This window comes from Actinia tenebrosa, unplaced genomic scaffold (assembly GCF_029948245.1).
Source record: "Actinia tenebrosa isolate PJP-AT-01 unplaced genomic scaffold, QUT_ActTen_1.0 PGA_scaffold3__52_contigs__length_22856419, whole genome shotgun sequence".
Classification (NCBI taxonomy): domain Eukaryota; kingdom Metazoa; phylum Cnidaria; class Anthozoa; order Actiniaria; family Actiniidae; genus Actinia; species Actinia tenebrosa.
The window spans coordinates 21,621,612-21,648,508 of record NW_028292580.1 but is presented as its reverse complement, the minus strand read 5'-3'; the positions used below and the strand labels follow the sequence as shown (position 1 = coordinate 21,648,508).

Sequence of the window (26,897 nt, the reverse complement as noted above, 5' to 3'; positions counted from 1 at the left end):
ATCAATTTCTTGTAGCAATGAATTATGGGATACTTTGGGTAAATTGGTAGTGCTTAGTGGTATATGGCTTTGCGCACCAACTGGTGGTGAGCTGGGAAAGGTTTTTCTCTTACAAAGCTGAGCCACTTTGTTAACGTATACCTTTTCCCTGTTATTTTACAGAGCATGTAATAATACGATGTACCTAGAGCTATATGACACGCAGACAAATGAGGTGAATATTAATGAGGAGTTGGTCAAACAAGGGTTTGCAGTAGAGAGTACGATCAGGATTGTTAAACCAAGACAAGTGAAAACTGTTACTGCTAGTGACGAGGATTCATCTGATTGTGAGATCATTGAAATGCCTGGATAGATGATGGTCAAACGGTTTGCAGTAGAAAGCACTTCTGACAGATTCTAACGGACAGATCAACCACAACTACTGGATGGTGAGATCATCGAAATACCGAGATGCATTGTTTTAGTTGACTCTGCATTCTGTGATTAACTGTTTATGCGCAAGTTAAGTCTTCGTTCACATTTCAATAGATCCACATTTCATTCTTGTATCCACATTTTACCCTTGCCGAGATGCTTTGAATTTGCAGTTGTACATAGAAGAGCAATAGTCAACATTAACCAGAAAAGAAAAAGAAAAATATCAAAAAATATGAAACTATATGTAATAAGTTTTAAAATGTTAAATTTTTTAATGTTACGTTAATACAAATTCAACGAGTGTGATTGCCTCTGTATCAAAACTGTCAGTGTTACTGATTAAAATGTTTGCAATGGTTTCTTATAAGAACTTCCTGCATTAAATACTTCATAAAATGCTCTGCAATCGCTGTTGAGAAATCTTGTGATACTTATATGAAAGCATTTGGTGTGTTGATAGAGTACAAACACTGTGTGCAATGTGTGCAATATAGTTATCACTATTTAGCAGTAAATAGCACTGATTAAGCAAAAGAAAATAGAATTAGCATAAAATAGCACTATTTAGTGATATTTATGTTGCACACTTTTAGTGTTAGCATTCTACAGTGCTTTTAGTCTCACTGTTGAATAGTTAGATACATTTATCTAACTTAGATAACTATTTAGTTGACGTCATCTAAAATAGTAAAAGCGCGCAAAATAACGGTCATGCTAATCCGGGGGGTTGTTTTACCAGAGAATGAGTGAATAGACATTCATTTGTATCATCGTTTCTCCCCCTGATCTCAGTAGCTGTTTACTCGTAGTTTCGAATTTAGGTGACGTCAGCTAAAATAGTAATTAACTTATCTAATTTAGTTGACGTCACCTATTCAACAGTGAGACTAAAAGCACTCTAGAGTGCAAACAATATAACCGTGAAACTTTAGTAATACTAAATAGCACAATTTCATGCAAATTCATTATTTTGTACTATTTAATAATTAGTGTTTTACGGATTGTTTGCACTCTAATGACTAGCAAGTAATAGTTGGGACTAAATAGGCGACCTGCACTAAGAGGTCACGTGATCAAATCGGCCATTGTGGCTGGCATTCTACAGGATTTTAGCTATGCGAGAATGTAAAAAAATATGGCGGATTCAGGTGTTTTTTTTGGTCATAAAAGGTAAGTTAGTGCACTAAATAGCGATAAAAATCTTCTTTCTTGCAAGAAATATATTCTTAGTAGATATTTAAAGTAGATTTTTGCTGCATGACCTCAAAACATGCCAATATTTTTCTTTTATTCCTGGCGAATGCAGCAAAAATCTAATAAGGTATCTATTAGAAGTATATTTCTTGCAAGAAAAATGCATTTTTCAAGAATGAAGTTGGAAAATACTTGATATTTTTCGATAAGAAGTCGTTGCTTTGAGGTTATGAAGTCGGCGAAACAAGACTAAATACTTCGTAGGTCTTCACATCATAGCTAAAAAAATACCATATTTTTTTTTCTTCTTGGCAAGTTAATTGCAAAAATCTACTTTAAATATCTACTTAAAATATATTTCTTCAAGTCACCTTTTGGGTGTGTCCCATTAACCATTCTGAGAATGAGGAAAAAACTGGGTCAAGTTTGCATTGCAGTGCATTTTTTGGCTTTTGTCAAGATGGTGTATGCTTCATTCTGTAAAATCGACCCACAATGCACTGCAATGCCAACTCGACCCAGTTTTTCCCTTGACTTCGGAATGGCTAATATAACAAGTGAATAAGAAGGAAACTTAAAAACTTTGTACAAAAAAAATTGGAAATTTACTGACATTATACTATATTAGTTTCCTTCATTGAAAAACCAGTATAGTTTCAAACTTTTTAACCAAGTCTTTAAGTGTCCTTATTTATTTGGTGGGTTATTTACCTCAGACAATGTGAATAATAATTTTCTTTATTGTTATTGCCCCAAAGGGCTCACTAAATGTAACTTGTTTCATTTTTATATTCTAATATTATTATATAAAATATAACTATTTTCTTATGTCATTGTTCATCTATCGCTCATTGTTATAATGAATAGAAAAAGATGAACGTTTCTAGGCATGTCGTTCAAGGCCTAGTTGTTTTTAACAAAGAAAGACACCTCATCTGCAACAACAACAGACTGCCATGCCACACTAACTATTTAATATAGCTTTTTATGTTTCTGCGACTCCAGATGCGGCCCATTTTCTCGCATTTTGACTTCCATCCATCATATATCCAATGGTCTGAATTAGCATATTTTTGATTGACAGAAGCCAAACTAAGACGTCTGGAAGTTGTGGAGGTCACAGAAATATGAAAAGCCCTCTAATGTAAAAAGTTCGTCTCGGATTTCGTCAGCAATTCAATGTTGGGCTGTGGGGTACACCACATGTTTTGCTTGACGATGACGCATTGGGATCTTGGAATTAGTACCTCAGTAATCCAATTTTTTCGTCTATAACATTATGCCCGGTGTACAGTTTAAAAAATCAACCCACTTGCAGAACTTGAGGAACACCATAATTATAAACAAACTGAATGGTTCAACAAATCAAACACATCCATCCAGAAGAATTATTGCTGGTTGCCATAATTTCTAATGCCTCGAAAGATGAAAACCAGGGCAAGCCTTTGATGGATTACGTACCCTGAGTCCTACTTCATCAGACAGCAAGATTGGGACATAATGAAAAACCCTGACTAGGATCTTAAAAAACTATCTTGAATGTGGTCCAAGATTAGAACCTTGTGGCACACCCTTGGTTAGATTACCTGCCAAGAGGTTTACTTTTAACTTACTGTTAACTAGAACGAGCCAAAAAACTATCTGTTTTCCAAATGATATCCTTTCCAGCCTTGCCTTTATATAAAATCACTGTGGTTTGTCATTCCACGAATCATGACAAGACAAGACATGGGTATTAGTCACTACGGCCTGTCGCCTCAATGGATTTCTATCGTCAGTGAACAAGATGGTAACACCAGACATGTCTTTAGTGTAGAACTCCTTGGAACTAAAGGCACAGTTGCCAAGCAATTACCTTTAAAAATCCAAAGTATGAAACTTGATAGGCGACATATTTACAGTATGTTAGTACAGACATGGCTTCCAGAATTGAAGAGTCCTAAGAAGAAAAAAAACCAGTAAACGTTTTGTTCTATTCTTCAGAACGGCTTGCTCACCAAAATATCCTATTAAGTTATAAGCCCAGTTCTGGAATTTGCATTTATGACACAAAGAGATTGAATTAGAACACAAGTAAAACAAATAACTTGTACATCCTAAACTTTATTATTATTCCTATTTCTTTGGGTTATAAGCACCCTCCCCCATTTATAAGCCCGAGCAAAACTCCATTACAAATGAGTATAAACCCAAAGGTTATAACGGGGATTTTATGGTATAAAGTATGTTACTCTGTTATCAAATCAAAACTGTAATAAACGTTATGCCTTTATAATAGTCAAAGGCTTTTTTTGTTTTTAACATGTGAGCTCACTGGTCAACATGAAATACAAGACAAACTCAAACCACTAACGATTGGTATCAATCAGCTGAATGAATCTCATAAATCTCATTACAAGCCTTCAATGAAGAGCAAACACTGCCCTCCCATTTCAATACAAAACTTGCTATTCAGCTTATACAATTCTTACGTTATAATTTGATGTTTTCGCTTGAGTGGCCCTTGTAGGATTTCCTTAAATATTACCGACCACTCTAGAATTTCATGCACTGAGATAAAGATTGCCTGAAGTGGAAAAAGAAAAATACAATTAACAAAAATACATGGGATGCAGTTGCTAATCTGGGGCGGGTCCAGAGAGGGGCAAAGAGGGGCTGTAGCCTGCCACCTTCAGCTATAAATAGGAAGAATAATTTGAATATTTCCCCCAAGTTCTGTAGTATCATTAACAAAATTCAGAATTCAGTTAATTCCTCCCCCCCCCCCCCCCCCCCCCCATATTTTTGGTTGCATCCCCACCTGGTAGTCCACGTTCGACCACATGAGTGGGAAATAGTCAGTACTTATTTAAGAAGGAAAGAGCACCCACTTGTTGACGTCAGCTTATTTGTCTGTCCTCTCATTGATGATAAAAAATAACCAATCAGCGTGCGAGAAATTTGTAAGTTGGGAAATATTTGATTAACGGTAGTCTATTGCCCATTTACCTGTTGTGAGCGTTTGTCTCGATCAGCGCGAAGCAATGAAAATATTGGTACGGTTACAGCAAAACAAAGTATGATTTTATGGTGTTGCAGTTTTGCGTCCCGTGAATTGCTCAACAGATGTTGTCCAGCAGTGATGAGACTTTTCAACGTCCAGGGCGCGAAATTAACTTTTAAACCCTTGCTAGTAAGTTCTGTTCTCAGCAAAAATTTCAAACTCACTAGTAGTCGGATGCGGTGAATAACAAATGTTACTTGATGCTGGTTCTAAACTTTCCAGTCCTTCATTTTCTGGATCGTGGTCAAAACTTAGCTTTTTTGTCACTCGCTAAATACGAAATTCCAGCCGCTTTTTGCGAGCGTTAATTTTGTGCCCTGAAATCAATCTTTTGCTACCAGACTTTTTCACAAACCTTAATCTCCATGAGCCACCTTCCCAGTTCCTCCCGTTTATTGTAACTGACAGTGTTCCTCAAATATTTCTGTCAAAAATAAAATTGGTTAAAATGGATTGGAAACTGCGATACATATTTTACTAATCTCTTTATCTTTTATCAATATCCACAGGGACAACAGCTGTACAAAGGCTAAATAAGTTGTTTTACACAACCTACGTTTATTACCCCAGGGTCCGGGTGCTAATTTTAACTAACAAGACTGAATCGCCCATCGGTCTAACATCCTCCAATTGATCTAGTCTGGGTCTCCTTATAAATGGACAGAAGTTCATTCCATAACACTTGATTGGCTTTCCATTGTTATTCTCTGATTGACAGCACATGTGGATAATAGGGACTTTAGGATTTCAAATTCTACAGTGGTGACGTCAACCGGAAGTGTTAAAATAATTTCTCTTCGGGGTTCTGCTCATTGGAGACTAAACTCATCCAGAGGGAAGATAAACTTTGAAAGGTTGGTGCATCCGGGATTGTAGATTTTGAAAGTTTTAAAATCTCTGTTATCCACATAACTTCAGTAAAATAAGGTATACAGGACTTTGATAATTCAGGGGTTTTTTCCTGATAGAGGAAATGAGGCCTTTTTAAAAGAAACTATCAATCTTATTCGAGAAAGTACGTGAAAACTATTTCCAGAGAATTTCGTTAAATTTGACTGAATAACAAAGGAGTTATGAGAAATCAAAAATAGAAAGTTTCGCATGTATTTATCACTGGAGGCCTTGGTGGCCTCATAATGGCAAATTTTCAAAACTTCTTCAACAAATGCTCTTGTCAAGGATTTAATATATATTACTCCAGCCATTACAAACTCACATATATTATCTAAAACAACAAGTTCAATGATTAAAAATGATTTCACTCCAAAAACTTTAATTTTCAACTTTTATGCAAATTAGCAGCATGTTACAGCACTAGGCCCATATCAGTCATACGAAATCTGCCGGTCCGAGGAAAAGATGTTCAAATCTCTGTCCTCATAATCGTCAACATGAACACCATTACCATCGGCACCATCATTACCACATTCATCATCATCATCATCATCATCAACATCATTGCCATCATCATTTTCAATATCACTATAAATTGTTAATATATTTTATCAGTTACCTCAGTTACAGTATCGATGGCTTTCTTGATGATTGACATGAAAAGGACTCTGCTTATAGAATGAAACATCTTAACGCACTTGCTTACTTGATTAGGAATCTGACGGTAAAGAATAAAGTTAAAAAAGTGTCAAAAGCAATTGTATTAAACCTGTAACTACGTATACCAACATCTCAGTTTGTTCACAGGAAAAGATGTTAAAAATGATGTCTTATAAAAAGTTTGTCTTTCACCAATGCGAGTCTTCTTCACCATTGTGAGTCTTCTTCACCATTGTGAGTCTTCTTCACCAAGTGAGTCTGCTTCACCAATGTGAGTCTTCTTCACCAAGTGAGTCTGCTTCACCATTGTGAGTCTTCTTCACCAAGTGAATCTTCTTCAGCATTGTGAGTCTTCTTCACCATTGTAAGTCTTCTTCACCAAGTGAGTCTTCTTCACCAATGTGAGTCTGCTTCACCATTGTGAGTCTTCTTCACCAAGTGAGTCTTCTTCACCATTGTCAGTCTTCTTCACCAAGTGAGTCTGCTTCACCAATGTGAGTCTGCTTCACCATTGTGAGTCTTCTTCACCAAGTGAGTCTTCTTCACCAAGTGAGTTTTCTTCACCAAGTGAGTCTGCTTCACCACTGTGAGTCTTCTTCACCAAGTGAGTCTTCTTCACCATTGTGAGTCTTCTTCACCAAGTGAGTCTTCTTCACCATTGTGAGTCTTCTTCACCAAGTGAGTCTTCTTCACCATTGTGAGTCTTCTTCACCATTGTCAGTATTCTTCACCAAGTGAGTCTTCTTCACCAATGTGAGTCTTCTTCACCAAGTGAGTCTGCTTCACCAAGTGAGTCTTCTTCACCAAGTGAATCTTCTTCACCATTGTGAGTCTTCTTCACCAAGTGAGTCTTCTTCACCAAGTGAGTCTTCTTCACCATTGTGAGTCTTCTTCACCAAGTGAGTCTTCTTCACCAAGTGAGTCTTCTTCACCATCGTGAGTCTTCTTCACCATCGTGAGTCTTCTTCACCATTGTGAGTCTTCTTCACCATTGTGAGTCTTCTTCACCATCGTGAGTCTTCTTCACCAAGTGAGTCTTCTTCACCAAGTGAGTCTTCTTCACCATTGTCAGTCTTCTTCACCAAGTGAGTCTTCTTCACCATTGTGAGTCTTCTTAACCAAGTGAGTCTTCTTCACCAAGTGAGTCTTCTTCACCAAGTGAGTCTGCTTCACCATTGTGAGTCTTCTTCACCAAGTGAGTCTTCTTCACCAAGTGAGTCTTCTTCACCAAGTGAGTCTGCTTCACCACTGTGAGTCTTCTTCAGCAAGTGAGTCTTCTTCACCATTGTCAGTCTTCTTCACCAAGTGAGTCTTCTTCACCATTGTGAGTCTGCTTCACCATTGTGAGTCTTCTTCACCAAGTGAGTCTTCTTCACCACTGTGAGTCTTCTTCACCAAGTGAGTCTTCTTCACCACTGTGAGTCTTCTTCACCAAGTGAGTCTTCTTCACCGATGTGAGTCTTCTTCACCAAGTGAGTCTTCTTCACCAAGTGGTAGTGAGTTGGAGTTAGTTCAGTAGTATTAGCCATTGGCTAGACTGAAAAGCCGGCCTATTACAACAATTCTATATATTTTAACACTACTTACAGGTTTTGTATATTGTCTAAAAGAAGAACTGAAACTTGCTTGAACGAGAGTGGAGGACACATAATCCTTCAATGCCTCAGCCAATGACATGGCCTTATTCTTGTCTCCCATTCGTTTCACCTCTTCTAGACTTGTATTAATCTAATAGGGAAGACAAATACATTCACTTTTAAAGCTGCTTTCGACTAAAACCTTGCCAAAGCAACACCGTGCACTGGCCTAACAAGATTCCCAGAATTCGCCTGGGACTGACACGTGTTTTGGAGGCAAAGTTCCTGCCCCCTGTGCCCCATTGTCGCTATCCCCACTAACTAGTCCAAATTTGGAAAAAAAGCATATCTTAAAGTGTTGTTACACCAGGCAATTTTTCTTGCAACTTGTCTTCTGTTGTGTGATGAATAAGCCCCATGCAATTGCACATACAGTTGGATGTTACACTAGCCTAGGTAACGTTTCCTGCAACTGGCCTCGCAACAGCGACCGAACAGCGATGGAACTGGGATGGTAATTATTTTACGTAAAACGGAATATCATTGGTCGCAAGACAAGTTACAAGAGGGGTGTTACCGACACTAGAAAATGTCTCGCAATTGTGTTGCAGACAGTAGAACTCGGCTCTACTTCTTGCAAGAGTTGATACAACAAAATTGCGAGACACTGGGCATGCTACTCTAGACAATTTCTCGTACAACTGGTATAGCAACAAAATTACGAGACTAGTTGCCAGGAAAATTGCCTAATTTTATTACCTGAGAGAAGTTTATCTCGTAACCATTATAACCATCAGTCACCCCATTCAAGCACTCTAGTAAATCTTTATACATTTCTCGTTTGACAAAAATTTCAATTACAGCTTCTTGCAAAAACCTGAGAAAGCAAAAAAAAAAAATTCCATAAATTTCAGATTGCCCAATAGACGTCCTCGGCTTGAGCGGGCTAGAGTGTGCTCAAGCATAATGTTTTCCATGTTTTCCCTAAATGTTTTTATTTTAGACCACATCTCATTCCTTAGAGTATGGTTTCTTTGTTTAACAGTTGTGCTCGGTTGCACATGAGAACAGGGATGAATATGGATACAACTCAAACAAAGAATCTCATTCTCAAGGAAATGACATGTGGTCTGGAATAGGAAAGCATTTTCAACATGCTGAGGTCTATTCAAATCTTCGACCGACAATGTTTTTTTTGAAATAGGTATATAACAACTATAATACCAAAACAAAAAGCTTGAAAAGCTGAAATATTAACCCCATTACAAGATCACGTGAGTGGTGACTGAAATAGACCTCTTCACCTTGGTTGTATGTTTTCCCACTTCAGACATGTCATTCCCTTGAGTATCATTTCTTTGTTTAAGGATTGCATGTGAGAACACACATTAATATGGATCAGCTAAAAGAAAAAACATTCTCAAGAGAATGACATGTGGTCATCTACCAAAAATGGGGAAACATTATGCCCAAGCTAAATAATAATTAGATAATTAATATTAATATAAGTGTGGCTTATATTGCAGAGGAAAAATACTCTAAAACTGCACCCATATGCTTCTCCCCTTGGCCCAACCCCTTATCCCCCGTTTAAGTGCTTCACATTGTGTTACAGCTCACCTGCCATTTTTCTTTAGAAACTGTATAAGAATATTTTGTTTTTTAAGAAACTCCACTTTGTTCTGGCTGCCCATACTGTTCCTTATGGCTTCCAGGGCTTGAAAACTTGGTTTGTAGACAAATTCAATCTCTAGTTGCTCCCATGTAGTGGTTGGAATACCTAGTTTTTTGGCTGTGTCACTTGGGAACTACAGTATTAAAAAAAAGAACATACAAAGGTAAATTACGAGCCTTGTATGAAATGACTGAAGAAGAGGGCCAATGGGCCTTTCACATTTTCAAGTCGCGCAAAAAATGAGCCAGCTCAACTACAAACCATGGACAACTGTTTTGGCCTGTATTGGGCCTTGCCGGCCCGGTGTATCTAGTGAGCTCATAGAATTCCACGAAAAAATAGTACGAGAGATGAGGTGGTAAGCCATGTGGGATGGGCTCGGAAATCATTTTTAATTCTTAAAAGAACATGCATGATAGGTAAAAAAAATAATTGAAGTACGAATTAAGTAGGAAAAAAAACCAGAACTTGCTACACTGCATGCTTAGTTGTGTTTTTCTAGTCTTGATCTTGGCTGATCAAAATCAGGAAACTTCTAACACACAGATCTAAATGGGATTTAACTTGTCAGGTTTTGCAGAGAGATGGAAACCGTAGAACTAAAAGAACCCTTGCATCAAGGAAAAGAAAAAAAATGTACTACATGTAAAAAGATGCGGCTGTAGTGCTGACAATCAATGCATTGAAATGGTATTCAAGGGGCCTTGAAGTAAATCACCCAATCGCCAATGATACAGTTACCGCTATGGTATAGCAACCACGTCAAGTCAGGTATTATTATTTTCATCAAGCCTATTGTATCTCACCTTTTCCTGCACAGCTTTGAGATATTTTTCAACATTAGACCTATCATGGCCATAGGAGTGAATCAATATTGATTCTGTTAACGTCTGGGAGAGGATGATGGCTTTTTTCTTCAGCGCTAAGCCTTCCAGTCCTAAATCAGTACAATAATTGATACAGGATAACATTCTGGTCAATGTTGCGTATACCAAATTTACTTGTTCAAGCACCACTTAAGTGCAATGGAGCTGTGATTAAACTTTTTGGGTTTGATATGCTGCCTTAATTCAGGGGCAGTGTTTATTTTAAAAAAGCATACATAATGTGTAACCAATGATTTAATACGAAGTGAATACAAACTTTTAAAAAACTCAAAATACCAATGTTTTTTGTATGAATATAAGCGTCACTTAAAAAAAAAAGACTGTAAACCCTTATTTGGGGGTGGTGATTATTTGAGGCTAGAACTCATTAATAAGTTTGGTCTTGGGCTTGGCACTTATTTGAGGGCGGCATTCAATTAGGGGTGGTGCTTAAATAAGTAAATACGCTAATTTGACTCAATATCGAACTTCAAAAACATGATTCTATTATTTACTTTTCGTATAAGTCAACCCTAAGTTTTTGCTTTAGATCTAGCCAAGCAGGGAAGGAATTCTATTGGTTATTCGAAAAAGAGGAAAAATAATGCTGCTGATTGTGGTGGAATCTTGCAAAACGAAAACAGAAGTCTCAGGGCCATACTCGCAAGGAAAAACTTAGATCATGGTTTTCAGAAATGCTATTTCCCGCATTCTGGGGCTATTTTGGACCAAAAAAGGTATAAAAAATTAATTGTCAAAAGTATACAGCATAAACTCACCTTTCCTTTTACTTCCTGTGTTAAACATGTCACAGACAAAATCAAAGAGAACATTAAAATTAAAAACGGCATTGATATTAGTGATCCACCTGGAAAAAATAATTGCAAGATGATTAAGATAGAAGAAAAATATTAAGAAAGTCATGAGCAGTACTCTATGAGCTATAAGGATGCATTCCATATAGTATACCGAACCCAAATATGGTGACCTACTTCAACGATAGGCCAGCTGCTGTCTTGAATAGCAAGGCATTACACGGCATCCAGAGTGGAAAAAACGATGTTAGTCAGTCCAAAACAATAGATATTTAAATGAACTACTTTGACAATATGGCGGCCACTTGCCAGCAGGGACAACGAAACAAAATAATGAAAAATACATAGAGTTTGGTGTGTTCCTCCTTTTTTATGGGTAAAGGTGATCAAAGGTGGCAAAAGAATCTAACAAGAATATAACAAGAGAATAACATTGTGTGAAATGGGAAACAGTACGCCAAGCTGGAGTCTAATAAATAATGGATTGGAGAGTTTGATAGTTGATAATAATTATTTGTTACTTATTATTATTACTTTTTGAAGACTTCATCAGGAATGGCACCACAGTCTGTTTTTGGAAGGATGGTCTTGGTAAAGTATGTTACTACTTCTGGCTGTAAATATGTGTCTTGTACTTGAGATGAGGAGATGAGGGTCTTACATGCCCAGTATAATTGCTGGATGCAATCATACAAACATTATGTAGAAAAAGTAAAAAAAAAATAATTTATTGACTGTGCTACGTTCTGTACCGTGAACATTTCTACAAGTTTTTGATTTCTTTTTGACATCTTTTTCACAACTTTTTGACAAGTTTTAAGTGTTCTTTTGACTGATAACAAATCATTGGTGCTATTGGTGCTTCACATCTATTGATGTTTGGATGTCATTACATTGATGTACAAACTCCCCCTATCGAAAAATCAAGGTGAAGCGCCAACGTCTTATATTGGTTTGCAATTAAGATCATTGTTTATCAAAACTTGTTAAAAATGTCAAAAAGTCATTAAAACAAAATCAAAACCTTGTGTCAGTTTAATGATATGATGCATTAAGCACAGTACTTGTTTTATTATTGATACATTTGCGTCAACAGACTAAGTACATCATATAATCCATATACAGTAATGTACATGTCAAAAAACTACATTTTGTAATGAGAATGGCAAACGTTGTCTTTGATGAGACTGTACTGAAGCTGTTTGTAAGTGGATACATAGTGGATCGTACCGAATTGGATGTAAATGATCTTTTTAAAATGTGGATCGAAATGACCTGGATTGAAATGACTGTTGCTTGAAAAGACCAAATACCCAAATGTATTATTTAATAACTGCCCAAACATGTCTTTAAAAATCAAAACTGTAGTGATTTTCTTTAAAACTAATGCTCTTTCTTTTGGAATCAATATCCAATATTATGCAATGTGTAATTCCACAAAATATCCATACCCACCATGAAGAAAATTGGAAATTTCCAAGGTGTGGGGGGAACTTTTTTTCAAAGTTCCTCCATGGGGGTATGTAAATTTTCTAAGAACCACAGAATCTGTAACAATTTGGTTAAAAAAGCATTTGGTTTGATTAAAAAAACCATCTTGAGTAAGAAAGTTACCTTTTTGACCAGAGACTGTAGGCATTTGAGGACAGAATACCTGGCTGAGGCAACTAGGAGTAGTATCTCAATAATATAGACCTAAAAGGAAGAATTGAAGATCTCATTAAAGTAAGACATGCTCTTGACAAGTGGATGAGAGGTCAAAGTCTAGGACTGTTAAAAAGTTTAACCACATTTTCTATCTAATAGACAACTTGCACTAACAAACAACTGTCAAAATAAATAACAACTGTCAAAATAAAATACAGAAATGAAAAGAGCATCTCGGCATTAGAAGGGAGGAGGAGTTTCAGCTCATAATAAGCAACACAGGAGAAAGAGCATCTCGGTATTAGAAGGGAGGCGGAGTTTCAGCTCATAATAAGCAACACAGGAGAAATGGCATTAGATATAAAATTGAATGTTTTATAAGGATTTGTATGGGAAAATGCGCTGGATGGCGAAAGCTTACCAGCCAACACTTTTCCCATACAAATCCTTGTAAAACATTTGATACTATATTTAATGTCATTTCTCCTATAGTCAACATTTTGAGCTGAAACTTCGCTGTCTTACTAAAGTTGAGGTGCTCTTTTCATTTCTGGAGTTACTTTTGCCCCATTTGCTTGTTTCAAGGGGAATGGGGTCACGTGACCCGTTAGTGCAAGTCGTCTATTCTGGATCAGTACTATTTTTTGATGAAAATAACTGGACATACTGGTAAAGGAGTATTTCTTGGTGCTTTGATATCTTCTGGCTGGAACTGCTTGTTGCCCTTTTTGACTATTGTATCCAGAAAAGTTGAGGCAGATTGCTGTACATCCTACAAGTATATGTTGATAATGATTTGTGGTTTTTCCTTCACAGGAATAGTAAGTAAATGGTGGTATTTAACTTAGCAAAAGAAAGTGTGCAAGGCATTCTGGTAGTGCTAGTACTAGGCCAGTTGTACAAAGGGGGGATTAAGTGCTATCTGATTGATAAATCCTACAGTGGATAAATTTATTGCATAGCAGCATAGACTTATCCACTAGATAAAGATTATCGGGCCCTGGTGTATCAATAATTCATCATGCAAATTTATGCCAATAGTAGCAAATGTTCAATGAAAAAACAAATGGACTTACCTTCCTCACAGCTTCACTGGTGTATTTATAGACCCTGTGCTGGGCACTGATCTCATCAAATAAAAACTCGAAAAACTCCTAAAAATTGAGATTGATATCAGTTTAATTTTACTTGTCCCATGAAAAAATAGTAACTAAAGTATAATAATACATGTGGTAGTAGTTTTTGACTGTCTAAAATACAATTGCAAAAGGAAATGCAGGATATGAAAATGATCTTTGGCACCCAACCTGCTGCAACAGTGGATAGGAAATGGTGATGATGTTGGTGTTGGTGATGATGGTGATGATGATGGTGGTGGTGGTGATGATGATGATGATGATGATGATGATGGTGTTGGTGATGATGATGGTGATGATGGTGTTGGTGATGATGATGGTGATGATGATGGTGATGATGATGGTGATGATGGTGTTGGTGATGATGATGATGGTGATGATGATGGTGATGATGATGGTGATGATGGTGATGATGATGGTGGTGGTGGTGGTGATGATGATAGTGATGATGATGGTGTTGGTGATGATGATGATGGTGATGATGATGGTGATGATGATGATTTTGAGAAGACACTAGCTTTGTGCTTTTCTTTTGTTTTACATTTAATTGACTGTTAGTCACTAATAGTCCATTTTACAGTTCCATTCAGTGTCCATGTATAATATTCCAAGCCGAGGTTGGAGTTGCCATGCATGATAAAACGTATAGTTTTGCTATGCGTGGAAACTCCAGCCTTGATCATGACTTGGAGCTCGACTTAGATTAGCGCAGAGGTTAACCACCATCTTAGGGTATCAAACAAAATTTAAAGGTTTTGTTTGGTGCATATCTTACCAGTGAATTGAGATTCCCATTAACATATAGCCCAGGAAGAGTAATCGTCATTGCATTCCTAAGTCCTTCCTGAGAAATACTACTTGAAGCTTTCCCAGTAGAGTTCTTTGTTGTTTTTGGCTTCGCTAGGCCCAAGAACAGATTCTTGAAGGTATTAATGGAAATAGACTTCGTTGGGGTGCTACTGAAGTTGAATGTTTTCCCTTGAAATTAAGTGAAAAAAAGGATAATTAAAGTAGCAGAAGTGTCTGTCTGTCTGTCCATCTGCCTGTCTGTCCGTCTGCCTGTCTGTCCGTCTGCCTGCGGCCTGTCTGTCCGTCTGTTTGTCTGTGATAAAACCAGTCATTTGCTTGATATGTCCATTAGCTTGCAAAGGTAAAGGCATAGTTGGATTTTTTTGTTTTTGTTTTTCAGGCTCATTACAGAAGAGGACTTAATCCAAATAACCTGTGATCAGGGATGTACTGTAGCCCCTCCACCCTCTCTGGCTGTTACAGTATGTCCCTTATGATGTGTAGTGAAACAAGATGAGCATCTTAACTGAAGTTCAAAATATAAAACTAGGTTCAAGTAAAAGAAATTTTGGAGAAAGAAGCAGCTAAGTTGTCAGACTATAAGGAAGTGTAGTCAGGACAAAAAATAATGGCTAGGTCAGTTAAGGCCAAATTAGTTTTATGCCTTGTTTCTGGCCCAGCGTTACTGGCCAAGCAAGGAAAAGATTTGCCTGACCAGCAAGGCAGAGATGTGACTTTCCAATTCGGGGCAGACATTGTCTGATGCAAGTTTTTCCCCCCAGGGTTTTTACTTTAAGGGTTCTGCCTACGGCAAAAATAATTTGTTTAAATCATGACCTACTTACCATTGGAAGTTTTTTCCTGTACATGTAAATCTGTAGGTAGCTTGTTTGAAAAGTGGGTTTTACACACAGTCAAAGCTTCTTGCATTCTTCCTTTTGTAATAAGCAGATCAACCAGTTCATCTCTGAGTTCATGATAATCACACAGCATGCTGTTGACGCCAGGTGTTTCAACTCCAAGGATATAATTGATAGCTTCAGAGATCCTAATAATTTAGAGCAAAAGTAGAAGTAAATTGAACTCTTGTGAAACCTTTTAATATAATGACCCAGGTATTTAGAGAAAACCGTACATGCTGATTGGTTGTGACCTTCAGATTTCAAACTAAGTATTTCACAATATTTCACGATAATCACGCACAGTTGAATATAGGATTACATGCATACTGTTTGTTGATGAATGCTGCTTTCAAAATATGAAATAAACTGTACATGTATCTATTTTCTATCACCTCGTGGCTCGTTGAACATTCATCGATAATCACTAAACCTGAGGCAAATGGTTGTCAAATAAAACAGGTAATCTTTATTTTTAAAATTTAAGTTCATGCTCGGGAACAAATGGCATCTATGACATCTGAATACTAGGAGGCTAATATGATCCTACCCTCCTATGCAGATGTCCTTAGGGTTGTTATGCAACTCTCCACCCCCCCCCCCCCCCCCCCCCCCCCCAAAACAACAACGGATGATTACCCTATGACATCTGAATACTAGGAGGCCAATATGATCCTACCCTCCTATGCAGATGTCCTTAGGGTTGTTATGCAACTCTCCACCCCCCCCCCCCCCCCCAAAGCAATGGATGATGACCCTATAACACCTGAATACTAGGAGGATAATAATTGTTATGATCTAGAAAAACTTACTTATTATTTGCCTTGAAGTACTGTAGTCTTACTTTAGTAACCTCGTAAGATTCTTTCAAACCACTACTCCCCTTGTAGTTTTTCATTAGGCATTTTACTACAAGGGGATCATCATATGGCCTCAACTCTGATAAGATTCTGTTAAATCAGAAACAAATAAGATTAGAGACCAATTATTTCAATATTAATACTAATAGCATACAATTAAAAATACAGCCAATCAGAATGTAGGAAACTGTTGTGTATTTGGCAGTATCCCACTGAGAGTTACTTTCCATCAGGCATTATGTTCTAGGTATTTTTCAGTGGTGTGGTATAACCAATGCTGTCTCCTCAGATACAATGGAATATCTAATTCAATGGTGCCTCATGGTATACAGGATTCCATGGTATGCCTCTCCTTATTTGCTGCACAATAATTAGTGACCCTTGCCCTGATTGTAAAGGCTTTCCTCTTCAACATCATCATGCCCCTTGGCGTTACTCAGTACTGAAGCCAAACATTTAAAGTGTAATTTAATTTGTAGTGCAATAGTTAATGCAGATATAAATCTTTTAGACTGCATTCTTCATTACAAACAACACCAAATAAAGCACAATAAACACAAGATGTTTGCTATCTCAGAAAAGGTCAAGGTAACAGTGTAACAAATTAACTATAAATAGTTAAATAAATTAACTAAATGAATTAACTTTCGCCAGTTAGTTTTCAATCAACCACTGGATTTCAGAAAATGGTTGTTTGTCCTGTTGTTTCGACTTCATTTGCAAAAGAAAGAGATCTCTTTAATATGATTTTCAATAGGCAACCTCTTTTTGTCTCTGACAATAAAGAATGTATCCTTACTCATGAATTTTCTTTGCTTCAGGGAGAAATAGCTGACTTGTGCTATCTTTCACTGATTTAGAAAGGCGTTCTTTAGCTTTGGATAATAAATCTTGGTCAGCGTCCCTATTCAAGGCAGCTTCAATCCATAAGGAAGTAAGCCTAAAAAAGATTTTTTTTTGGAAACAATAAATATTTCATTAACATACAGTACAGCCTAGATGTATGTCACAGTAGCACGTGCATAACATGCGTGTACTCCGTTATTGTTATTAGTTATATGTTCCATAAGATATTTATGCAGCGTGTTCCCATTACCTGAAAACCCTGATATCTCAAATCTCCTGTCATCTCAAATCTTTTTTTCTGGTCCCCAGGGGCAAGAGTGAAAAATGTCCGCACATGCTCTATTCATTTTCATGGCATGCCACATGAAATAGGCAAGACTTCTGACAAAATATAATTACACAATTTTCAGACTCCTGAATCAATATTCTGAGCAGCACATTTGTTTTGTCAGGGCATTCAAATTAAAAGAGTGATGATATGTACTAAAAGGAGGGTTTTACTGTGAAGAGCTTAAGTTGAGGGATGCTCTTCAACCGGTAATATATTTGATTGGCAGAAATTCATTTGTGAATGGGAACAATCACTAGAAAAAGAACAGTGAAAGATGATGTCCAGTAGATTTCACCTGCAATTTCATTATCCATTTAGCGAGATGCATTAGGGCAGTTCAAAATTATTTTTGCCTGCCAAGCCTTAAATTTGGCCATTGATAGGCCGCTATTTCAAGCCCTGTAGTACTCAACTGTGAATAATCCGCATGTGGAAAAAATTGAAATGACAAAATTTCATAGCAATACATGTACCTTGAACTATCTTTTTCTGGAATAAATATCGAGTACTTGCTGGAATGAAAAAAGCAACAACCTTATAAGTAGGGACTTAGACTAAGAGGTCACTAACTAATCTCCTTAAATTACGGGGATGTGTCCAGGGTTCATGCTGAGGTAACCACTTAAAATTCAAGGACTATCCAAGGAGTATACAAGGACCCAAAAATGAATTTTCAAGGAGTATGTTCAGCTAACTATGCCAAGGTTTTACACGGTGGTTGCACATGGCCGACTTTCAGATTTTCCAATCTTTCTGACTAGATCTATTTCAGAACCATGCAAGTAATGATCAAAGCAAAAATTTAAGGAGTTTTCAGGGAGTTTCGCTAAAATCGTAAAATTCAAGAGCTTTTCAAGTGATTAAATTCAAGGAGTTTTCAAGGAGTTTAAGGAGTAGCATGAACCCTGTGTGTCAAAATGTCATGTCAGCCGTTGTGACATGGAAGAATAATTAAATAATAACAAGTGGATTTGAGTGTCCAAATAGACTATAAGCTACTCCCTCTATTTCCTAACTCCCATCCACCCTCTACATCTCCTAAGGGCTCTAACATCTGCCATCAACCAAAATCATTGCTTGGTCAAACAGGAAAAAGTAATTCACATCTGCATGACAATCACATAGTCAATGGCATAGCACTTGTTTGGTGCTTAATACTGGCCTTAAGTTTGATAAGTAGATGGAGACAAATCTGCAAACCCTGTAGCACAGGAGAGAACCAAAAAACAACTCTACTCACACACAACACCGAGCTCGGGACTCGAACCCGGGTCGCATTGATGTGAGGCGAGTGCTCACACTGCTACGCCACCCGTGCTTCATTAGTGTATATTAAATAGATGGCAAAGGAAAAGACATGTAGAGACTAACTTTGTTATAATGGACAACATTTAAATTGCCCTATTTCATAATGACGTCATGGTTTATTTACATCGGCTAAAATGGTAGAAATTTAGGCTAAATTTTAGCTTAATTCTCTTCTTTCGAGATATTTAGCATAATATTTAGTTGTTCTTGCCTTCACCAGCTCATAAACCAAATTTCATTGTGATTTAAAATGTGTTGTTTTCATTCCATCGCCCTCCAGCGACCATGATCCCTAGTGTTAAAACAATAGTTTGTTTTGATGTGACGTCATCATGAAATGGGAGGGGGGAGGGCTAAGGGTTCAGAAGCTAAGGGAAGGTCAGTACAAATTTTAATTTTCATGGAAGGTCAATTTTTTTAATTTTGGCAAAAACTGGTTTATACTGACTTCATGGGATGACCATGGATTTCTTACTGAGTGACTACAACCATTTTTTAAAGAGTTTAATCGGAATCCCCCACACTCCCCCTCCCAATAAAAATTTTAAATTCCTTAATTTACAAGTACATACCTGTTGATGTCAACTCCAAGTAACAAGGAGGTAATTGTATCCAGGATCACAATAGCTGGATTAGGTTGTTTTCTTTGTAAATGTTTCTCCACTTCAATTGTTGCATTCAACACAATCCCTTGCATTTTAGATTTATTCTGCAAACTTTGAACAGAAAACAAATAAACAACTGTGTTTAGATATGTGTATAAAACAGAACAGTTTTTGTATGAATGTGAAAAGCTTGTGGCATAAACAAAGTCACAGAAAGACATACTGTACACAAGACCAACCATATCAGGTTGCACAAATATTATTTTACTCTCCATCCAATCAATTAACCAAAACATGGTGCGACCACTGTCACCGCCAAAAACATGGAATTTTCCATTTCAGTCCATGTGTCATTCTCTTGAGAAAGATTCTTTGTTTGAGTTGTATCCATATTCATGTGTCTTCTCATGTGAAACCATTAGACAAAGAATACTCTAGGGAATGACACAAGGTCTGAAATGGGAAAACATTAGACCCAATGAATTAAAGTTTACATTTTTTTTTTTTTTTAAAGTTTTAATAATTGTTCTCTTTATCGCAAACCAATAAGACACCAGCGCTTCACCTTGATATTTCGATAAGCAGAGTTTGTACATCAATGTGACGATGTCAAAACATCCTAGCGGGCAGTGGTAAAGAGCATGATTAAGACTTGTCAAAAACTTGTTAAAAAGACGTAAAAAAGAAATCAAAAACTTTTAGAAGCATTTACAGTAATGCAAGTAGCACAGTAAAAGGTTTATTGGTATCTAAAACTCGTTTTATTTTCCATTTGCGACTTTAAAAACTACAGACATACGCAAGGTATATTATTATAGATTCTAACCTGAGATAGCCACGTTCCCATCTACATGCCTGACAACCAAATGGATTAAGTAAAGGGTCAACCTGACAGTAGCACACATTAGTAGTTGAATTTGAAACCTCCTGGATTTCATCAACATATCTATTACACACAACAGCTGCAGAGAAAATCAAAATATCAAAAATCAAAATCTTTCAATTTGCAGCTGCATAAGTTGCTTTATATACTGTGAGGATTAACTCAATTTGATACATTACGACCGCAGTACAAATATATAATTCATATATATTTACATACACATATATATCTTTCTTATCGGGCCGATAAACCCACCCAATGTGTCTTTGAAGTCTCATATAAGACTTGGTAGCTCAGTGGTTGGAGCATGGCATTAGAATCACAAGGGCACGGATTCAAATCCCAATCAAGATTCATATTTTTTCTGAGTCTTTCAATTTGCAGCTGCATAAGTTGCTTCACATACTGGGAGGATCAACTCAATTTGATACATTACAACTGCAGTACAAATGCATATTTCATATATATTCTCATGCAAAATAAAGCAAATAACTTTATTGCTTGAGAAAATTAATCCATAAAGACAGAAAAGTGTAACATGACAAGGTCAGACATTTGGCCCAGAGTTAGATAGGTTGACAGACAGCTGTCAATATCAAACACGATACACACAGCAAATAGAATTTTTAGTGATAGGGGCAGAAAAATCTTACTACTGATTTCACTGAAGTTCCTTTTTGCGCCAGAAAAGTATATCAGAGTCACACCATCAAAAGTCTACAACTCTGCCCACAAACATCAACCTGTCAGTCAGAAAAATATCAAAAGGATGCTGACACAGAGAGAAAGGAATGCTGTATAATAGGGTGATGTTTGTGGGCAGAGTTGTAGTTGAGACAATATGATATTTTTCTGGGCTCGGTTGTTCAAAGCCTTATTAGTGCTAATCAAGTATTAATAAAATTATTTGTAAGTATTATATTGACACAAATCAGGTTTTGAACAACTGGGTCCTGGTTTGAAAAACGACTTCAGTGAAATTCATAACAGAAGGGTTGGTATAAACATTCTATATTATTCATTTATTTTCTTTACGCAACCTCAATTTAGGAAATTCTAACTTCAATTTCCTAGGAAATTATAATCATTCAGAAGTTGAACTGAGTTCAACACGTACCACTTATGGTCATCTCTTGATTAATTTTTTCAGGCGCAAGAAGTGTCAGAATTGGGACAAAATTAAATTTCTGAAAGGAAAATTGATTACCATTGAAATAAACTAGGTGAAAATCATCTATAATCATATGTACTTATTGACTGAGTGGAAGGGCTAGACAACAAAAATTATATATAGGAAAATATTTTGCTCAAGGTCATGTGGAACAGACCGAGAGCAAGCCAAATATGACCCAATTTTTGTTGTAAAAAAGGCTGAAAAATCCTGCTAAAATTGATGAATACAGAGCTCATAAACTAGAGAAGGCCGGACTGGTTTTTCCAGCCGGCTTATATCAACCCATCAGGCTCTCATCCCATGACTTTTTCCAAAGGTTTTTTTAGAGTATGCGAGCAGGGCCATAGGGTTAATACAGTATGATAATAATCAATAAGAACCATGCAGAACCTTAACAAGTTTAAGGGGGCTTAAATTGGAAAATATAGTAGTTTTGCCACAGGAGAAAGCCCTATGTCAAGGTTGGGTTTCCTGTGTTAACTTTACCAGGACTCTGGCTAGTTCATTATTTTCCCCTATTATTTCAAAACTTAATGAAAACCTTGTTAGATCATTGCAAAAATATTGTGTGATTGAAAAAATAAGGTTACAAATAAACCAGGTCCATACCTTTAAATTTCTCTTGTGTAGATTTCTTTCCCTTTCCCAGAATGCATGCTTTGCATATGCATTGCAATGCGGCTTTTCTTCCGTCTTCCACAATTCACACTATGGGGTGAAATAATATCAATAACTTGCATTGTGCAGTGCAACTGATAAACAATAAGAGCTCTTATTATATGGCAAGGTAATTTCACGCGCTATGATTGGTCAATTTGCGGTCCATAACTTACGGTACGGACCGAAAAATGAAATGGTTCACTGAGTGTACGTACTTATGATCTTTTAAAACATTCAAATCTTTATCAAAAAATATATATTTCTGGATGAAAATCGTCGGAAAACCTTCAATAGATAATTAAAGATAACTGAAAGTCACTGGCATTTAATGTAAAACTTATCAAACAAGCGACAGCTCTTTCATACAAGCGAAACTCTTTCGATCAAGGTTCTACAAGGCACTAGTTGAGCGATTTTGTACAACTAGAAAAAACTAGAAAAACTAACTATGCTAAAGCTAAAACTATGTCAAACTACGAACTAAAGGGTGGTGAACAGCGGCTAATTCAGTAAATGGAATAAAGATTTCACTGAGCTAACAACGTCCAGTTTGAACTTATCTGAATCGATCGGGTGAAGAAGCCAGTAGTTTCTTTCGTAAACGTTTTAAGCAGTTTTCTAGGCTCATCCGCTCTTGAAGTATTTCCATATTTCAGTAATATTTCACCCTCACTTGCATTTGAATGTATTTTTAGACAGGAGAGTTGGCAGTACCTTTTTTAATTGAGTCGAAAGTGTGCCGTCTTCATGACTTCAGCCATTGTGAATATGGCGGCCTGCTTCAAACAGTCAAAACGTCGAAAATTGACGAAAACTATCCATGTTCAGCCAGCCGTAATTTTCCAAAGCTTCTCATTCATTTCTGGAGACAGTTTTTGAGTTTTTTCTCAAATAAAAGGCAGGAAAACAAGCAGAAGGCTGTAGTATTTTTCATTTTGGTTGTGAATATCTTGAAGTTTGAAGTACGACAGTTTTCTTCTCAATCTCATGTTGAGTTCTCGAGGTCTTCTTTTGATGCCTTTTTTGCTTTACATTTATATGTTTTGCAAAATAAAGCCTCGCTTTTGTTTGAACTAGTATTTCAGAAAACTTTAAACTTTAGCTAAATTCTTTCAAAGTAAACTAAAAATTCTCTTTTTGAGCGACTCAAACACTACATGACTTTTGGCATGTACAGGAAGCCCTTCCAATGCAGTTCTTGTTTGACATGCGCTGTCAACTTTACTTTTTGTTGCTTCACCTCTTTTTGATCTCAAGGCCTTGCCATATAATAAATATCTTATTAACCTCGTTTGCTCGGTCCGTACCGTAAGTTATGGATCCTCGTTTTTTCCACTTTTTTTATGGCCCGCGCGCTACACGCTTGGGCCATAAGGCAGTGGAAAAAACTCGGTCCATAACTTACGGTACGGACCTTGCACTCGGTTAATAAGAGCTATATATATACTCTGGTTTTCCTCCCTCTATAAAAATTGTTGAGTAAAGGCCTAGGGCAAACGTCGAACTTTCCATGCACCGAACTCATTAAAAACAATAGATATCAGGTGATAATGAAGCGGCATTCTTTGATGTAATTAAGTTTAGTGCATGGAAAGTTCAACGTTTGCCCTAGGCCTAATGGAATTTAATAGTAGTAATCAATGGTAATGGCAGAATGTAATGGTAGTGCAGATGAGTGGAAGTGGCTAAATAAATATTTGTACTGAATTTTTTCACCCATTGTGTAGTTCCAGAAATTATCCATTCCCCCCCCCCCCCCCCCCACGGAAGAATTTTGAATTTCCCAGGGGTGTGGGGGCCAGAGAAAAAAATTACCAAGAGTTTGTATGGAAGAAAATTTGAATTTCCGGAATAGGGGAGGTCAGGGGTTACGAATAATTTCTGGAAGTACAAATAAATAAAAGCATTGGCTGAAATTAAAAGCTCACCTTGCTTGAGAGGTCATCACAGACATAACAATAGCACTTGTCACAAAATTCCTCATTGCTTGAGCACTTTGTTGTCACTGAAGGAATTTGAACAAATGTTTTAGTTCTGCAGTGTTCTCTTGCATGAGGGAATTCAATTCCTTTTTTAGCAAATGTGACTGCAATCTCAGAGTCTGTTCCTACAGAAGACTTATCAACGGCTGCCGTTCTTTTCTCTTCATCAAGTTTCATCTTCTTCCTGGGAGAATAATTTTCTGGCTCAACAAAGATGATTTCATCACCATAATCTCCATCAGGGATGAATATCGATGACTGCTTGTCTTTACCACGAGATGTTTTATGTGGTTTTCTCTTGAGATCCTTATTAACCACAACATCATCATCATCACTCACGACTACTTCTGCTGACATATTAAAGCTTTCACAGGAGTGATCATCAGAAGAGTTCCATCCTTCTTCACTATATGATAATGGAAAGATGTCTTCACTATTTAATGAATCATCGCTTAAGTTTTCTCCAAAGTCTGGTTCTTCAATAGATGAAAGAGGATCTGAACTGCAGATACTCTCACTATCAAAGAATAATTCCTGTAAGATAAATAAACATACATATTTAGTAAAAGTCCCTTCTTGGAATATCAGCGGATGACGTCTGAGAAATGGTCCAAAAAAAGAACAGTTGGATCTTTGGGACTGTGCTTCCTGCAATGTACCCGACCATCAACTTTAGGACTTGAACTAGTTAGATGTCAAGTTTTATACTTTCATCAATAAGGAGTATATCCATTTCTCAAAAGAGAGTTTTATTCATATATCAGTTCTACATGTACATACAGAATAATTGAAAAATAAAAAGTGACAACAATCAAAAATAATCCTGTTACTAAACTTGATGGCTGAGTATATACACCTATTTCAGAAATCGTTGTCCCACCAAAAGCCTCAAGCAACAAGCCAAGACCGCAGAGAACACCGGTACCTTTAGCTGTAATTAGCTTATTAATGGTGCATTTTCATTTATTGACTTCACAAATTGCTCCAAGCAAGGCTACTTGAGATGATAATTAGTGTAGAGCTATTTAAAACCATGAATAAATCAATTATAATTAAAAGTACTAACGTTCTCTGGAGCCCTGGCTAGTTACTTAAGGCTCTTGGTGCGACATTGATCTTCGAAATAGGTGTACTGTATAACAGGTAATCCAATCCCAAACATCCAACATGCTCAAAAAAGTTTTCTTATTAGGTTCAGTGTTTTCAGTCTATATTAAGTTTAACATTAAGTTCATGCAAAAATTTGGCACAAATCAGCATTATTTAAAATTAGAAGCAATACCTATTTCAGCTTGAAAAATTAATTCATCACCAGCACACTCAGCTTCTCTTAGATAATCTTGCATTCAGAACTGTCAATCAATTAACACACTACATGACTACAATAAGAATGAATGAATATACAATGTATGTGAGGATACCTATCCAGCTGAGTGGTGAACGCGGCGTGCAAAGCATGAGTGGACAAAATGACTGGCCCTAAGCATTTTTGGATCTTGAAAGAAAGAAGCAAACATGGTGGTAAAATGAAATTGTTTTCGTTCCTCTTTTCTATATTTCTTCTTCTCGTAGGCACGTGAATTATATCTTAGTCAAAAGAAATCAGAAAATATGCAAAAGTTGGGTTACAGAAGACTGGGAATGAGGGCCAGTGGCAAAACAGCAAAACACACTGATTGGCAGAAACAAAATTTACTGCTCAGCTGGATGTAAGAAAAAAATCGATGACTTGCTCTAACAGTTCTTGTGACCCCATTCCCCTTAAAACCAGCAAATGAGTCAAAATTTAACTCCAGAAATGAAAATAGCACCTCATATTAAGCAAGAGGGCAAAGTTTCAGCTTGAAATGTTGACTATATGACTAAATGTTGACATTTTACAAGGATTTGTATGGGAAAAGTGTTAGCTGGTAAGCTTTTACCATCCAGCGCATTTTCCTATACAAATCCTTATAAAACATTCAATTTTATATCTAATGCCATTTCTCCTATTACGCTTATTATGAGCTGAAACTTCTGAAGTTTGAGTGCTCCCCCCATTGTCTAAGGAAATGTGTTACTGCTTCTTTCTCTCTGTCTTGAAAAAAACCTAGTAGTTTTAAACTTAAAGACAGTTTGAATTAACTTTAACATTACTTTTACGCATTAATACAATTTATGCAGTTCTGTGAAGATTTAAAGCTAATAATGCGGTAGAAAAAGCCTGTAGATTTTGCAAAACACTGAAAACAAGCGAAGACAAGGCGCCACGAAAACGTCAATGTCTTTCAATTAAACGCAAATATTTCACTAAAACCCATGAATTTTTTTCTTATTTTACACCAGAGGTGGAAAGTATGAATAAAATAATGCATTCATTGTTAATTTAGATTCAATGGCCCTGATTTTTACGTGAAAACTTACCGACATTTTGCGCAAGTTTCTCCCACCATTGCGTTTCTTACTAGCTTGTCATATGATCCGTGTTTAACATTGGCGCGGGAAAATCCCAACATGCATTGGAATATATCATTAATGATTATGTAATCTTTAAAAATAGAAAGAGTTAAAAAAAACAACACAAAATAAATAATTGCTTTAAACTATTAAGATTAAGAATAAGTAGGAATATATAAGTCAACAAAAAATTATAT

At 36.7% G+C, this 26,897-nt stretch overlaps 2 protein-coding genes across 3 annotated transcripts in view; one reads left to right on the top strand and one right to left on the bottom strand.

The window, feature by feature from the left end:
- LOC116295679 (uncharacterized) overlaps window positions 1–703 on the top strand; it is a 52,795-nt gene extending 52,092 nt beyond the window's left edge. The window contains exon 24 of the mRNA XM_089035642.1: window positions 163–703. Coding sequence (XP_088891768.1) covers window positions 163–355 — 193 coding nt within the window. The 3' untranslated portion in view covers window positions 356–703. The remainder of the gene's footprint in view (window positions 1–162) is intronic.
- On the bottom strand, window positions 669–26,772 carry LOC116289074 (uncharacterized). 2 transcript variants are annotated; one of them, XM_089035644.1, is made up of 25 exons: window positions 26,668–26,719; window positions 25,547–25,616; window positions 24,211–24,798; window positions 22,232–22,330; window positions 21,566–21,635; window positions 20,392–20,527; window positions 19,533–19,676; window positions 18,126–18,164; window positions 17,275–17,415; window positions 16,428–16,565; window positions 15,562–15,764; window positions 14,703–14,905; window positions 13,868–13,945; window positions 13,459–13,563; window positions 12,759–12,839; window positions 11,679–11,821; window positions 11,109–11,197; window positions 10,270–10,400; window positions 9,409–9,596; window positions 8,548–8,665; window positions 7,799–7,939; window positions 6,171–6,269; window positions 5,013–5,081; window positions 4,086–4,180; window positions 669–3,553 (listed from the first exon to the last, which is right to left on the bottom strand). In XM_089035644.1, exons 3-25 carry the CDS (start codon window positions 24,619–24,621, stop codon window positions 3,520–3,522), a joined length of 2,955 nt encoding a protein of 984 aa, XP_088891770.1. In that variant the 5' UTR covers window positions 24,622–24,798; window positions 25,547–25,616; window positions 26,668–26,719; the 3' UTR covers window positions 669–3,519. The 2 variants fall into 2 exon arrangements, with proteins under 2 accessions (XP_088891770.1, XP_088891769.1); XM_089035643.1 differs by lacking the exon at window positions 25,547–25,616 and having other exon boundaries at window positions 26,668–26,772.
- Window positions 26,773–26,897: the final 125 nt, after the last annotated feature.